At 46.0% G+C, this 16,473-nt stretch overlaps 1 protein-coding gene across 2 annotated transcripts in view; it reads left to right on the top strand.

Annotated features, from left to right (window-relative positions):
* The first annotated feature begins 563 nt into the window (after positions 1-563).
* Positions 564-16,473, top strand: part of LOC119383934 (uncharacterized) — an 86,312-nt gene continuing 70,402 nt past the window's right edge. For both annotated transcript variants that reach the window (XM_037652210.2, XM_049412718.1), the window contains exons 1-2: positions 564-760; positions 16,365-16,468. In XM_037652210.2, coding sequence (XP_037508138.2) covers positions 604-760; positions 16,365-16,468 — 261 coding nt within the window. In that variant the 5' untranslated portion in view covers positions 564-603. The remainder of the gene's footprint in view (positions 761-16,364; positions 16,469-16,473) is intronic.

Raw genomic sequence — 16,473 nt, 5'->3', positions numbered from 1 at the left:
GGAACACTTTGTGTATGGAAGTAGCTGATGGAACGCTATAACGGACTCTTACATTTGCCATCTACTATTCCAGGCACAAGTTCGCCCATAATAAACAAGTTTTTGAGCGCAGCTGTTAGGCGCCCGTCCCTGCGTTGAACAGCATCGGCGTCGTCGTAACCGGCAGAGTGAAGGCGGAACCCAGCGGAGGATGAAATATGGTGATAGCGAGGAGAGCGCAAGCAGGAGGCATCGACAGCAGCGATACCAAGAGTTCCGCGGCGGGTGGCCGCCGCGGAACCCTTGGCGCCGTCGTCGACGGCGCCATCACTAAGATATGCGGCGAGGGCGCTTGCCGATATCATATATGGAAATAAAGCCCTGCATGAAGGGAGGCCTGTCTGCGGCAGCTGTTGTGCAACGCGCCTAATCGCTGCCTTCCGAGGTCTCCAAGTAAACGAGGAAGTCGTGCCTCAACCCGTCGACGAATCAAAGCACCTAAATAGCTGCTCTCAGAATTCGCAGGCACTGTCGTAATTGTCCGTCAAATTTCTTTCATTTTTTTATTGATACGTGCAGGTTAGCGATGGCGTCAGCCTTACACGAGCTAAGTTGTTGGCTGGAATGGAACGCTACGCTGTGGGTCTGCAACAGTATGGCTTGCTTCCTGGAGACCGGATCTGCGTTCACCTCAACAACGGAGTGGAGAATTTACTAGTCATGTACGGCTGCATCCTGGCTGGAGCCACGGTTGTGTTAGCCAAGACATCGCTCACTGAAAGTACGTAAACAAATTGCTGTGTAGAGGTTGCGACAGTGTCGCATTGATTGCAAAATGTCGAATGGGGATAAATTCCTATATTGTGTTTCCTAAGCTCTATGGTTTCCAAGCTCTTATTTTGCGTCAAGCAAGGCGTAGGCATATCCCCCTCCCACCAGTGGGCTGGCACGCATCGAGGTGCTCAACGCAACGCGCGGCGCGTCTGTAAAGATGGAGTGACGATGTTATGGGCATGTTGGAAAATGCTTCAGTGCCACACTGCTCAGCCTGCCCACCATCGTTGCCGACGCAACGAACCAATTTTTAACTGTGTTGCATAGCGCATGTTCTCGACTGAACTTAAAGGAGCAGTGACGTCAACTTTACGCATCTCGCATTTTCTGCGCCTACGTGTAGTTATCGACGCACTAGTAACGATTTGCTACTGATAATGCAAAGGATGGACGAATAAATATCTGTAATACTGATTAGTATGAAAAACATCAAGCAGGTATTCTAAACGGGTGCCAAGCCAGCCAATTTCCAGCGCTGGCAGCGCTGCCGCGCCGTCACCTCCTGCGGTCACGTCACGAAAGCCCATCATATTACGTGGCCACACAAAACGGTGACACGAGTTTGAGCTGACCTTTCGTCTGCTAGGCACGCAGCGTGCCGTCACCATCATCATCACCGCTGTCATCGCTGTCTACCTGTGACAAAGAAAACACTGAGGAATATGGAATCGCTGCCATTCGCGATGTCGTGAATCATTTTCGCTTCGATCCTCTGCAAAGCAGCGATTCTGAAATCAGTGCCTGTCCGAGCAGCGACAAGGAGGCACCTGGCGACGCACGCTTGGGCCATATTGGATGGTAAGAACACGGAACAGGAAGAAACGTTATGGAGAGCACAGGCGCTTCTATCTTGTCCACAAAAATAACCAGTCTTGTAGCTAACTACAACAGACATTTATTCGACGGTTTATTAGAGGTTAAATACTTCCGCACTGCTCAGAATTTCATTCGCGTCTGCCGGTTCTTCTATTACGCCGGGCTCACCTTATTTCACCTCTGCGTCTTCGCCGTGCCGCTTCGAATGTTTAGTCGCTTGCTTGTCAGTGTGTGATAATTGGGAGCGATGATCTCAACTGCATTATGTGCCGGCATCTCGTGAAAGAGTTGCGCGCGACTTACACCAGTGGCCTTTAAAGTACACAGGAAGAAGGAATGTCTTTGTCACGGAGTGCTCCAACGTTCGTTTATAAGAACTTCCAGGTAGGATCTTATTGTAGATTGTGTGAGCGGAAAACAGCAGGAACAGAAGCGAAGAAATTGAGAGGACAGGCGCTCAACTTACAACTGCAGTTTATTGGAGATTTTTTCTCACACGATAGCACAGAATCGCGCATGTGCAACCACCTTATCACTAGAAAGACAAGGCCAACAGGAAGCTTACTTATCCGAACTGATATGTTCCGCGCTTTAACTATTTAGATAGGCTATTTCCCTATCGTTCAACGCTACCGAGGCGACACTGATGCACGTGGTTGAGTTTGCTTTAATCTGTCCAGCTTCCGTGATCTCCCTGGCCAGTCAGTGTTTTGATTTACAAAGAACATTAGTACTTGCGAACAGCGGATTACACCCGCAATCTTTGCAGTGAAGAGACAAGTGCGTGCCACCTGCGAGAACCTTCAAAGACGAAGCATGTTCTCTGAGTCTGTCATTTAGACATCGGCCCGTCTGGCCGATGTACACTTTTCCGCAGCTCAGCGGAATTCTGTACACAACCTCCCCGGTACAGGGGACAAATTGCATGGCATATGTTTTTTGTGCAACCTTTCATGTTCATCATTCCCTTCACGTGATTTTTAACCACGGAGCACAGCTTGGCCAGTTTGCAGGGGGTTCTGAGCACGACGTCAACCCCGTGCTTGCGACCAATCTTCTTCAAATTGTGCGACACAGAGTGCACATACGGCATGACAACAATTTTTTTGTTTTCCTTTTTTCCTGGATGTTGGCAGCACTTGTCCGCTTTAACTTCTGTAACGAAGTGCCACCCACCGCAACTAGCAGACTGTCAGGGTAACCCGAGCCGAGCAGGCGAGTCACTTGCTTGCGGAAGCTATGCTCTATGTTATGCACACACCATTTCTTCAACGTTGTACTAAGGCAGGAAATAGCAATAGCTCTTTTTACGAGCTTACTGTGTGATGAATCATATTGTCACGTGGTCGTGACGTCGACGAAGACAGCAGTCAGCACGTCCGAGATGAAACTGTTTATTTGGCCGAACTTGTGGCCGGGAAACTGAGTCAAACTACAGCAATACGCTGATAGCGGCGAACAGAGCGTCGACCGTCGATCAACTGACAAGCAGTCAAGCGCGTAGGCTTTTATACAGGCGCTATCGAATTTTCCAGCGATATCGCTGTTGGCGGCGTTATCTCTCGACAAAGCTGGAACATTCTCGTGCGGCGCGCAATCTTAACGGATTGTTCCAAAACAATCGCGAAGCATCCTACACATCACGGCGAGGCCTGCGCAGCGCGTTGCCCACAGTCTTTGTGGGTCAAGCTTCAACTCATGAAATATAAGACTCGCGGCAATATGGTAACAGGTCTTTGTAGGACCTTGGCGAAAATGCCCAGCAAACATGGTCAACTCGAATAAAAAACAAGGTAACATCTAAAAACTGCAAAGCATCATTGGCTGGTTGTTCATGAGTGAATTATAATGAACCTGCACATTTTTTAACACAATATAAAACGTGGTTGGCAACAGATGTAGGTGACAAGTTATCCGTCACGTTCAAAAATACTAGAAAGTCGTCAACATATCTGTAGACTTTGACTACAGATTGAGCCACAAGCTCGGCCTGAAGTTGCCTGTCAATTTTTGCTAAAAATATTTCACAGAGCACTGGAGCCACACAGGAACCAATGCATATGCCTTTCTTTTGGACCAAGGTCACATTTTCAAAGTTCACCATGGTCGCGCACAAGTAGCAATGTAGAAGCTCTAAGAAATTTTCTACATTTATTAAAGCATTATTTTGAAAGGTCACTACACCGAAAGATTCAATGGTTTCCCGAACAGCTGAAAACAGTTCGTCGTGCGGGATAGAATCAAACAATTCCTCTACGTCGACTGATATTCTGTAATCAGCTCCAAGCAGACCTAACGAAAAGTCTTGCACTATAATGTCCGTACACTTCAGTTTGAAGGGGTAACCCGGTGCCAGGGCTGGGCAGAGATACTCGGAAAAGTATTCCATAATACAGATATCGAAATACATGGTCTGGAAGCCTAAAATACAGATACTGAGATACATTTTCCTTTACCGTAACGGGATATTTCAGCGATACTTTCGCAATAAGACGAAAAAGTATTCCGGAATACAGCAATACAGATACTGGAATACTTTTTTTTATGTCAAGGATGCTCATACTCCGCAAACACATTTATAAGTGCAGCATAATGTTGTAAATAAAGTTGGAGCGCATTGAAACTTTCAGTTCATTTATTTATTTCAGTACCTTCAGCGCCATTAAGACATTACCGGGGGTTTACAATGTACATAATGAGTAATAATGACATAATCGCACGTATCAATTGCAATAAAAGTACACTATTTCACAGCAACAGTAACAAGCATTGGACACCGAAATCGACACACTTGGTGAAAACAAAAGAGATCTCTGCTAGAAATAGCATTGTTTAAGCAAATCACTAATCACTAATGAACACCAGTGAAATGAGAAAAAGTATACATTTATTTTGCACATAAAATCTGCTTTGCTGAGAAGCTTGCTGTGAGAGCATCTCAAATAGGTTGTCTTCTAGACAGCGTCAGTTCGGCCTCAGAGCAAGACTCGCGAAAGAGAAAAAGTCTCTACCGCTGCAGACGATCACAAATTCGTGTTATAGTAAATAAATACATCCTTCATAGCCGGATAGGCCTGCAGCAGGCCATATCTCTTCTCGGGTCATCTAGATACCGAAACACTTCGGCCCTGACGTGGGGTTGTTCTGACCGCTCAGAAGCCCAAGTCGGTCCCCATCTTCGAAATCCTCAGCCGTCTGGCCCGGTCGGCGCCGGGTCAGACGGCTGAGAATTCCGCTGCCCATGTAGGCCGGCCATAATTGCCTATGTGCAATGGAGCCCAATATGTAAATACAGCACAATTCAGACATTGGCTTCCTAATATCACGTTCTTTGGGGGTGAGAGGGTTTAAGCCCTCCCCAAGTCGCTCCTGCCAGCTCTCTAAACAGACGTGGAAACAGCGACAGCTGCTCAGAGCGCCCCATCAGAAACTACAACGAGCACTCGTCGCCTGGGCCGAAAGGGTCACTCTTTTATTGCTGGGTTCCCGCGGGCTTGGGGGCGCGCGGGCCGTTGCGCTCTTTTGTACTCTCCGTGGATGCGGCTGGGAGTACAAAGGAACGCAAGAGCGTGCGTACGCAGGTGGCTCTGGGTCCCCAGCACAAAAACTCTCATTTCAGCAAGCCGCAAGAGGCAAAGTCGGCTCCGGTGGTGGGAGAGCCTGGTACAAAAGACCGTTTCACGCTTGTAACCAATTAGGAACGCACCCTGCCATGTGGCGAGGTGGCTGAAAGTGCGAAAAAGATAGCGTTCTTCTAGTCACTTCCGCCGCAACTACGGGAAGTGCTTTTGGAAGGGCAGCCGCTTTAAAGGGGCCCTGCAACACTTTTTGAGCAGGGTCAAAAAGCGCCGCCAATCGGTAGTCGAGGCTCCCGAGAACACGCGAGCCAAATATTATAGCGAAGCGAGCGGCCTGGAATTTACAATAAATTCTCAAAGTCAGCTGAAAATCGCTCCCTCTTCTCTCGACAAATGATGTATTAGTCCGCAATATATGACGCGATTGTCGGCAGTTCCACCATTGGCTGATGTTTTAATCACGATAACACCCTCATTATTACCTTAGTTGTTAATTTTGAATTCAATAAGTAGATAATATGTATGTTTATATTGTGTTATGCCGTTAAAACACCGAACAAACATTAATATTACCACTTCCGGTCTCGCCGACAGCTCGTCTGCTCGTAGTTGCGTGGTTGCGTTTTCTTCACCATGTGCAGTGCCGAAATCGTGAATATTTCTCTGTACTCTGTACTCTGTACTATTCAGCTGTACCACGGTCACTATAAAATTCCTCGTGAAAGTTACTTAACTGAGCCCCCCATGCGGTCGGGTCGTACAAACCACAACAAAACCGTTAAACAGCCATTTAGTAATCTTAAAATACACCAGCATTCCCTTTTTCCGCATGCAATATCACTATGGAATAAATTACCCGAAGAAGTAGTTAACGCTAATACAACAGAATCGTTTGTTCAGTTTTTAAATAACCTTTCGTTTGACATGTAAAGCTATGTTATGCTGAACAGCTATGTTGGCAGTTGACTCCCACGTTCATTTTTTTATGTATAGAGAATTTACCTCATGTGTTGAATTGTTGTATGTGCATGTTTTATCACTGTTATAATGTTGTGTGTTTGGAATTGCGAAGCATATGTTGATTGTAGTTTGCGTTTGCTTTACCGGTAATTTAGCGACTGTTGTAATCAGTATTGTTGTTATTGTTTATATTAATGCTGTTCCCACTCCTGCTTGGGCCCGAGTAGGGCCTGCAGTATTTGTAAATAAATAAATAAATAAAAAAAATTCTGTGCTTTTGACCATCGCCGGTTGCCGTTGAGAGTGGCAGCCGTTCGAGTGTTGCCTCGTCAGCTGGAAACTGCATCGTCGGCACGTTCTCACGACCGACCGAGGCAGCGGTGCAGCATTTCTCCGATGACAATGCTGGCGCCGGCTAGCTTAGGATATCTGTGTTCGCTGTATGGCGAGAGTCCCGTTCGCTGTCTGTTCAGTATGTCATCGAGCCGTACCTCGGCGTATCCTCCCCGTAGTCTCAGGTTCCCGAGAAACCGCGACACAGCAACCAAGCAGATTCGCATTTTCACGGTAGCTGCAGACAGCCGGGGGATGGGTCCGCGCCGGCCCGATGCCCCACGATCCTTTCTTCTAGTCTGTAGTTCTTTGTTGTCAGCCCGCACTCGCTGTGCGCCCGCATTCGAAGAGCAAACAGCATCGAAGTACCGCCACTGGGAGAATGGTGCACGCAGCTTGCCGTGTTGAATACGATTCAAGCGCGAGCAGTGCGAAGAGGCGGTGTATCGGAGTGTGGGTCGAAACCCATCTCAGCTGTCATTCGTTCCAAACGCGCACGCAAGTTTGCGTCCATGGTTGGCAGAGCGATGAAAACACTACGGCAGTTCGAGGTGCACACCCAACATTACCAAACCGACTCGCAGTTTTCAAGCACGCGCGATACACGGTGCCATGGGCTCCGCCACTCGACGACGACCGCGCGAGCCGACCGGAAGTGGCTCGCGCGGTCGTCGTCGAGCGGCGTGGTTGCGCCACGTGGTTGCGCCGAGACACCAGAGAGAAAAAAATGAAAAAAAAAATGCCGCCGGCGCCATGGCCGGCGCTGACATCGCCTCCTTGCACCTCCGCCGTCCCTCCCTCCCTTCACGCCGCGCGCAGCTTTCCGCGCGCTCGCTGCGTTGAGTTGAGGGAGAAAGCTGCGGAACGTGATCTCTGAAATTTGGTAGCACCACTTAGACTTGACGGATTCGAAAAATTTTTGCGGCATATGACTCGTGAAGAGTCATACGTCAATAATGAGACTATTCTAATATAACTAAGAAAGGTGTTGCAGGGCCCCTTTAAGCACTGAACGCACGCGAAGCATTGCAAATCCTCTGTTCCAAGGCGGTATCCGCGCGGGGGGTCACGAAGTAATTAATGGCTTGCCACCCGAAAAAAATTAGGCGTGCTGCACTGGCCTTGAGAGACAGCGACTTTCGTCGGCAGAGGCCGACAACACTGCCTCCGCGATTCTGCCGTCTGTGGCGTCGCGCGCTTTACCACATGGACCAATCTGTGCTTGAGGGGAAAGCATTGCCGCCCTTTCTGTCGGCGACCGGCGGTGCGCCTTTGCTTGTCTTGGCACAAAAACAAACAAAAAGAAACGTCATTCCCCCCTTGGAAACACGCCTCAACTCATTTCCGACACAAAAAAAATGTAACGAGATACCAGTGTCCTGCATAGTATCGCGATGCAAACGATACATCGTAAAGGTATTCCACTACTGAGAAACAAATACATTTTTCAAATGTATCTCGATACAAAAATACAGATACTCAAAAGTATCTCTGAAATACTATCGCGATACTCTTGTATCACGATACTTCCCAGCCCTGCCCGGTGCCAATAAGTTTAGGTGTCGTTGCAGGTAAGAGCTGACGATGTGCTGCCAACATCCCCTTTCCGTGACAATGGCTCGCATGGGACACATGACCTTGTGGGTCTTGGCCGAAAAGAACACATCGAGAACGTCACCCTTGCAAGACTTCACAGCTTTGGAGAGGCTTTCCAGTCCCATGTCCGATAGGAGCTCATTTGCTCTTGACGAAATCTTACAGAGCGACAAAGAAGGTGGGTTTGCCGTAATGCCTGAACAACTCTTCAAAGAAAAAGCGAAATTAGCAATATAGAAGAATTTTAAAACAGTTTGCGGGTCTCTCGCCAAGGCGAAATCAAGAGCAACAGAGCTCCTATCGGACATGGGACTGGAAAGCCTCTCCAAAGCTGTGAAGTCTTGCAAGGGTGACGTTCTCGATGTGTTCTTTTCGGCCAAGACCCACAAGGTCATGTGTCCTCTGCGAGCCATTGTCACAGAAAGGGGATGTTGGCAGTACATCGTCAGCTCGTACCGGCAACGACACCAAAACTTATTGGCACCGGTTGACCCCTTCACACTGAAGTGTTCGGACATTTTAATGAAAGACTTGTCGTTAGGTCTGCTTGGAGCTAATTACGGAATATCAGTCGACGTAGAAGAATTGTTTTATTCGATCCCGCAAGAAGAACTGTTTTTAGCTGTAAGGGAAACCATTGATTCCTTCGGTGTAGTGACCTTTCAAAATAATGTTTTAATTAATGTAGAAAATTTCTTAGAGTTTCTACATTGTTACTTGTGCGCGACCATGGTGAAATTTAAAAATCTGAGCTTGGGTCCAAAACAAAGGCATATGCAATGGTTCCTGTGTGGCTCCAGTGCTCTGTAAATTATTTTTAGCAAAATTTCACAGGCAACTTCAAGCCGAGCTTGTGGCACAATCTGTAGTCATAGTCTACATATATGTTGACGACTTTCTAGTATTTTTGAACATAACGCATAACTTGTCCACACATCTGTTGCCAACGACGTTTTAGATTGTTTTAAAAAATGTGCAGGGTCATTATCATTCACTCATGAACAACTAGCCAATGATGCTTTGCAGCTTTTAGATGTTACCTTGTTTTTTAATCGAGTTGACCATGTTTGCTGGGAATTTTCGCGAAGGTCCTAGAAATATCTGTTACCATATTGTCGCGAGTCTTATATTTCGTGAGTTGAAGCTTCCCCCACACAGACTGTGGGTAACGCGCTGCGCAGGCCTCGCCGTGATGTGTAGGAAGCTTCGCGATTGTTTTGGAACAATCCGTTAAGATTGCGTGCCGCACGAGAATGTTCCAGCTTTGTCGAGAGATAACGCCGCCAACAGCGATATCGCTGGAAAATTCGATAGCGCCTGTATAAAAGCCGACGCGCTTGACTGCTTGTCACTTGATCGACGGTCGACGCTCTGTTCGCCGCTATCAGCGTATTGCTGTAGTTTGACTCAGTTTCCCGGCCACAAGTTCGGCCAAATAAACAGTTTCATCTCGGACGTGCTGACTGCTGTCTTCGTCGACGTCACGACCACGTGACAATATGATTCATCACACAGTAAGCTCGTAAAAAGAGCTATTGCTATTTCCTGCCTTAGTACAACCAGAGTCATTCAATTCTCTTTATGGTCACGAAACTGCGCCGTCACGCTATGGGCGAGCTTCATACGCTGCTCTAAAATGACGCAACGCGCCGCCGCTGCGCCACAGGGGCGACCGTCTGCGCCGTCCGCGTATTGAGATACTCGCGCAGTGCGAGACAAGCTGCTGGATATGATATGTTTAAGTTAGCGTAAACGTTGCCTCAGGACTAGGATGCCTAACAGATGTTGTGTGCGCCGGGGTGCCGTTCCGGCTACAAGGAAACCAGAAAGGTGTCGTTGTTTTCTTTACCATTAGACAAGCAGCAGCGCGAGAAAGGGAAGCGGGCCATATCGCGGCAGGAAAGTGGCGATTTTAACTTTGAGTCGAACTATACACGTGTATGTGCGAACTATTTCGACGCCTCGGTCATTGTCACTGCGTATAACTTTAACATCAACGGCGACTCCGCGTCCCTGAAACGCGACAAACCAACGCTGAAGGTTGACGCCACTCCAACGATTTTTGAAGGACTTCCTTCGTATCTCACGAAGCGCCAACCTCGATCTCGCTCATCGACAATGCGACCACTATGCAAACGACCACGTGAGTCGTCTTGTGAAGAGCTGCGAGCATGGCCGACGCCCTGTTTATACCGCATCGTAGCCACACGAATGGGCGTGTAACAGCTCGTATTTTTGCATATGCTTACAACTGGCACCGCTGGCACTTTGCTGCGAATGCACGGTGCTTAATTTGAAGGAAATTTTAAAAAGCTGTACCTATCGTAGTGTCGTAGTGTTGAGGCGAAAGGAGCTTGCGAGGCCGCAGCGGCCACATTTTGATGGGGTCGACACGCAACAACACCAGTGCGCTGATAATTAGGCACATTTTGACCTTAGGTGGCAAAAATCATTCAGAAGTCCCCCGCTATGGCGTTCGTAATTATATCTTGGTATTTTTTTTTGTTAATCCCCGAATGTTCGTATTTTTTCGGCTGATACCAACGCGAGCTGCATGTCTTGAGCTGAAGGAAAGATGATTACTTTTAAGGGCTCGTTTTTCTTTGTTAGACACAATAATAATGAGAACTAACAGACAGTAATGCCAACGAAAGTATAGGGGGTGTTATTTGTAATAATTGGGATATAAATGTGAAGAAAGTAAAGTGGACGAAAAGATAACTTGCCGCCAGCAGGGACCGAACCTGCGACCTTCGAATAACGTGTCCGATACTGGTTTTTTTTCCTCCCGAGTGCTCATTTTAAGACAGAAAACTCGTTCAGGAATGTATTTATGCATGCCGAGTGCTAAAAGTAAAAGTGTGAAAGCAACGCCACTGTTGCGGAAGTTAGAAAGCTAAACCACCGAGGCTGTCCCACACACAACGCCAGCGTAGCAGCGTTCGCATCGCCTCTCAAGCACAGCTGCGCCTCTGGCGGCGGCCGATGGCTCCATATGAAACTGATGCGGCAGTTTCGTGACCATAAGAAGCATTGAATGACTCTGGTACAACGTTGAAGAAATGGTGTGTGCATAACATAGAGCATAGCTTCCGCAAGCAAGTGACTCGCCTGATCGGCTCGGGTTACCCTGACAGTATGCTAGTTGCGGTGGGTGGCACGTTGTTACAGAAGTTAAAGCGGACAAGTGCTGCCAACATCCAGGAAAAAAGGAAAACAGAAAAAATTGTTGTCATGCCGTATGTGCATTCTGTGTCGCACAATTTGAAGAAGATTGTTCGCAAGCACGGGGTTGACGTCGTGCTCAAAACCCCCTGCAAGCTGTGCTCCGTGGTTAAAAATCATGTGAAGGGAAAGATGAGCATGAAAAGTTGCACAAAAAACACATGCCATGCAATTTGTCCCCTGTACCGGGGAAGTTGTGTACAGAATTCCGCTGAGCTGCGGAAAAGTGTACATCGGCCAGAGGGGCCGATGTCTAAATGACAGACTCAGAGAACATGCTTCGTCTTTGAAGGTTCACGCAGGTGGCACGCACTTGTCTCTTCACTGCAAAGATTGCGGGTGTAATCCGCTGTTCGCAAGCACTAATGTTCTTTGTAAATCAAAACACAGACTGGCCAGGGAGATCACGGAAGCTGGACAGATTAAATCAAACTCAACCACGTGCATCAGTGTCGCCTCGGTAGCGTTGAACGATAGGGAAATAGCCTATCTAAATAGTTAAACGCGGAACATATCAGTTCGGATAAGTAAGCTTCCTGTTGGCCTTGTCTTTTTAGTGATAAGGTGGTTGCACATGCGCGATTCTGTGCTCTCGTGTGAGAAAAAAATCTCCAATAAACTGCAGTTGTAAGTTGAGCGCCTGTCCTGTCAAGTTCTTCGCCTCTGTTCCTGCTGTTTTCCGCTCATACAATCTACAATAAGATCCTACCTTGAAGTTCTTATAAACGAACGTTGGAGCACTCCGCGACAAAGACATTCCTTCTTCCTGTGTACTTGAAAGGCCACTAGTGTAACTAGCGCGCAACTGTTTCACGAGATGCTGGCACTAAACATTCGAAGCGGCACGGCGAAGGCGCAGGATTTGAGAGGAACCTTCCCAAACAATCGAAGTTAAGCCATACGTCGCCGGCAGCCGACACCATGATGAGAACACTGAGATCATTGAATTTATCGTAACTAGCACATCGTCACTCAGTGCCTGGGGCGTGGCCTGGGAGCCCGCTGAACGCGTGATAGTAGTGTCGATGTCGCATGGTGCTGAACGCCCCGCTGAGCCTTCGTACGCCGCTCGCTCTCGAAATAAATTACCTTCCACGTAACGGACGCAATTTATACTTCGCGAACAAATCTTATGCATACCAACCTATTGAGGGAAGGCCACATCTCAACCTTGAAATTTTGTGTCACTGTTCCTGTAAAAAAAACAGAGATCCACAACAAAATGAAACTGGACTGTTTACATAAAACCACATTTATTACGGGACACTAGACTAGATTTTTGGTAACTCTCTTAATCTATCCTAAATACTGGATAGCGCGGATTCGACACAGGACAGAGAAGCAACACTGACGCTCAGAACAAGCCGCTGAACATCAGTACTTGTCCTGTTGCGCTTCTTCTGTGCATCAGTGTTGTTTCCCTTTCTTTTGTCAAATCCGCGCTATCCAGTGTTTATGACTTTGAACTACTATCCCAGCAACAGATTTTGTTAACCTACTAATGTGCTTCGCTGTACGGCTCCAAGAAAAACTGCTTCGACGTTTACTGTCCTTACTGAGTTCTTGGTTGAAATGTTGAAAAAATACTGTAGCAAACACTATCTACAGTGATTTTAGCGACTAGGTCAAATGAAACAGACCCTGGCCTAGCACTATTCGTCGATCCATGACTCCACATCCGTAGATTTACATGCTGTCTTCAGATGGCCAGTATTACATGCCTGTATATACATGGCCGGTGCGTTTGCATTTTAGAACTATTTACAGAAAGTAATTCATCGAAATTCTCAATATGTGCCTAATAAATGCTTTGTACTGAAAAATGCTTAGCTTGTGTTATTATTAGCTCCCTAGCGGGCTATGTGTAGGCGAATTTTGATTATTTTTATTAGTTATTTACTCCTTTGTTTGCAACCTACCTGCTGCTTTAAGATTAAGCAAGTAAAAAAAATCCTGCTGATTGTTCGATCATTTTATTATTCAGAATGACATCGTTTACTGTTCAATTGTCGAAACTATTCACAATATGGCTTATATTGCATATGGCTATAAATTTGGCGCTTTGAACAAGAAGCGCGAAAGACAGGGATACAAGAAGAAATGGGAAGACCACATGAACGCAAATTTCAAGCTAAAGTTTATTCTCAGAAATCGACGCCTCTTTCTTTTTGTGTCCCTGTTTTGCGCTACTTGTTGAATATGAATTTCTAGGAACTCGCCCGATGTTTGATTTTCGTAAGCTATTGGCACACTTACTTTCGGGTACTCTAAACTTCAGCTGTGGCTCCGAAAATCTACCCAACTACAACCTTCATTAGTGTCATGTGTGTGTATCATCCTATTCGAAGCTACATTGCAGAATATTTTGTGTAATGCTCAAAGAAAGCTGATCGGTCGGTGTTTCCCCAAGCGTTTTCCGTTACCCCCATCGCGTATAAACAGTACACTGAATCTTTCGTTTTTGTCTCTACACTTGAAATTTTAAGGCATAATTAGTAGAGTGTCAGCAGCTTCTTATTCATAAAATCTTCCTCATCTATAATCACATTGACTGATCTACTGTATTGCCCGGTCGCTTTCCCGCTGGACTTGCATCTGAGAGCAGTTCTTAACTAGTGGATAGTTACGCTTGTAACTTCAGCCTCGTGTTTGACACTGATTTTACTGGCGGTAAAGCGAATAATATTTGAACTCTGCAGTAAAGAGTAGTAGTCCTTTACAGCCTTCAGCATGTTAATAATGCTAAACATATAGTACCTTATATATCGTATATTAACTATCTCGCAATAATGTAAAAATAGCGGTTGATAATTAGGCCTACAGGCCGCTTTCAAATTGTCCTGTTCAACCGCCCTTTCGCCCCTGCAGGTTTTTCTCCGTACAAATCAAACACCACTATTAAATGGCGTCAAGGGCTTTTAAATGAAACTGTTTGGTAATAACATAAGTATTAACTACATATTTGGCAGCACGTATTCCCTCTAACAGTCAGAAGAGAGAACTCCTCTTATAATATCTTGGTAAAATGCAGAAAACTTGTCTATAAATGAAGCCACGTTTCATTTATCATAGCATAATGTGAGTCATTTCTTAAGCATCCATAGGCTACGGAGACAACCTGTCTGAAATTGACCGAGAATGTTGCTGCTTTTCTGCACGTTGACTTTATTGGCAATTTTCTAAAATCAGCGGGGAAGCCGTCAGCTTGGATAAATTGGATAAACTCTCACCATGAATATTACCCGCTTAGAAGTGTTTTCGAAGTGGCTGGTGCGCAGAAACGCCGTGGCCGATTCCTATATAAAGCTCCAGAATTTCATGAAGTGGCAATTGAGTACAAATCGCACCTTAAACTCGATGACCGGATGTCCAATAATAAAAAAACAAGCTGTATAGAAATAAGTTTGTTGTAGTTTATGAGCTGCATTATATTTTCGCGCCTTATGTATACAAACCTCTGTGACCTAATACATTACCAAAAAAAGGAACTCCACGAAGTGAATGATGAGGAGTGGGCGAAGCTAGGTCCTAAGGTCCATAATGTCAACGTTGTAATCGCCGACTAGTATCAAAGGTTTGTGCTTGTGGCAGTTTTGTATTTTTCTGTCCCAATTATGATTGATATTAGTCTACTGCTCAACCTTTTTTTGTGCTTCACATATGTTACCCGAGCGATCCTCATATAATATAAATTAAGTGCCATAAAGTGACATAAAGAGTCGACGACAATGTTCAGTCCATAATGTGTACGTTGAAGTCGCGGACTAGTATAAAGGGTTTGTGCTTGTAGGTGCCTTATATTGTTTCGTCACGATTATGATTGTTGTTCGTCTATTGTAAACCTTGTTTTTATTCACATAGACACATAAGTTTCAACTATAGCAACAGTTTTTTAATCACCATGACAGCGAACAGTGACCGTCGACGACAAAGCTAGGTCCTAACGTCCATAATGTCTACGTTGAAATCGCCGACTAGTGTAAAGAGTTTGTGCTTCTGGGTGTTTTACATTGTTCTGTCACAATTATGATTGATATTAGTCTACTGTTAAACCTCTTAGGGGATTTACATGGTGATGTGCCGTGAGCACGGACACCACACAACGGCCAAGCCTAGACCCTAAGATGCGTCGCCCCTAAAATTACTTTTTCCATGTTTGGTCAAGACGATGCTATCAGAGAGGTATTTTTTGTAAGTGTACCATAGGGCACAGAAAGTCGCTAGAAGTTTATTCGGCATGCTAAATAATAAGCAACGTCTTTTTTTGTTAATGTTACCCTTGAGCAAGTGCCAGAATGCTGAGAAAATTGCAGGCTGGTAAGAAGTGTTATTCTAAGTATGACAACTTAGGGAAATGCAGGAACGTCATCTGGACTCAATGTAGCGCGCGGTGTTGCAGACACCACAAGAATAGACCATTCCTTCGCTTACGAAAACAAAAGCCCTCTAAAATGTTAAATAGTTAAGCATGACATGACATTAACTTTACTGAGGTCCTGAAGAGCTCACGCTCGGGACGGCCCTTCATGAGCTAATGGCTTCACGCATGACGGGCTGGCATGCCTAGGCCCACCGCAACGGGCTCTAAGGACAAATTTGTCGTGAAACTTTTGTGATATGATATCATGAACAAAAAAAACAATTCTTGAAATATTCTACGACACCTACTCATTCAAAAGATGTCGAAGATATTATTGTTCCGTAGCCGATTATCCTTTTCGACTATTGCTGTGCTTGCCGGTTGACGACTTGCGGGGTACTGATATACCTTGTGACACTTTTTGCAAGCAGTAGCCTTAGAATGGAAGCGCTTTTTTAACCTCTCACATCTGGGCAACGTTACCCTTTTGATGAAACAATGTTTCTGCAGTGTTACAAGCTTTCACTGCCAAAAGGACATCACGGCCACAAAGAGCTGGTATGCGCTACGTATATATCAGCTGAAGAATGCACGAGTTGCCGGGAAATCATTGCGGACACATGTTCAATGTCATTAGAAAAGTTTATTCACAAGGTGTTTGATTGGGGGGCACTTTTCTGCAGGGGAACTCCGCTACCAGGCCGAAGACAGTGACTGCACGCATATCATCACAGACGAGCAATATGCAGAGAAAGCCAAGAAAGCAGTTTCAAACATGAAAATGAAGGTAGG

Source organism: Rhipicephalus sanguineus, chromosome 2 (assembly GCF_013339695.2).
Source record: "Rhipicephalus sanguineus isolate Rsan-2018 chromosome 2, BIME_Rsan_1.4, whole genome shotgun sequence".
Classification (NCBI taxonomy): domain Eukaryota; kingdom Metazoa; phylum Arthropoda; class Arachnida; order Ixodida; family Ixodidae; genus Rhipicephalus; species Rhipicephalus sanguineus.
This window is presented reverse-complemented; position numbering and strand designations above follow the sequence as displayed.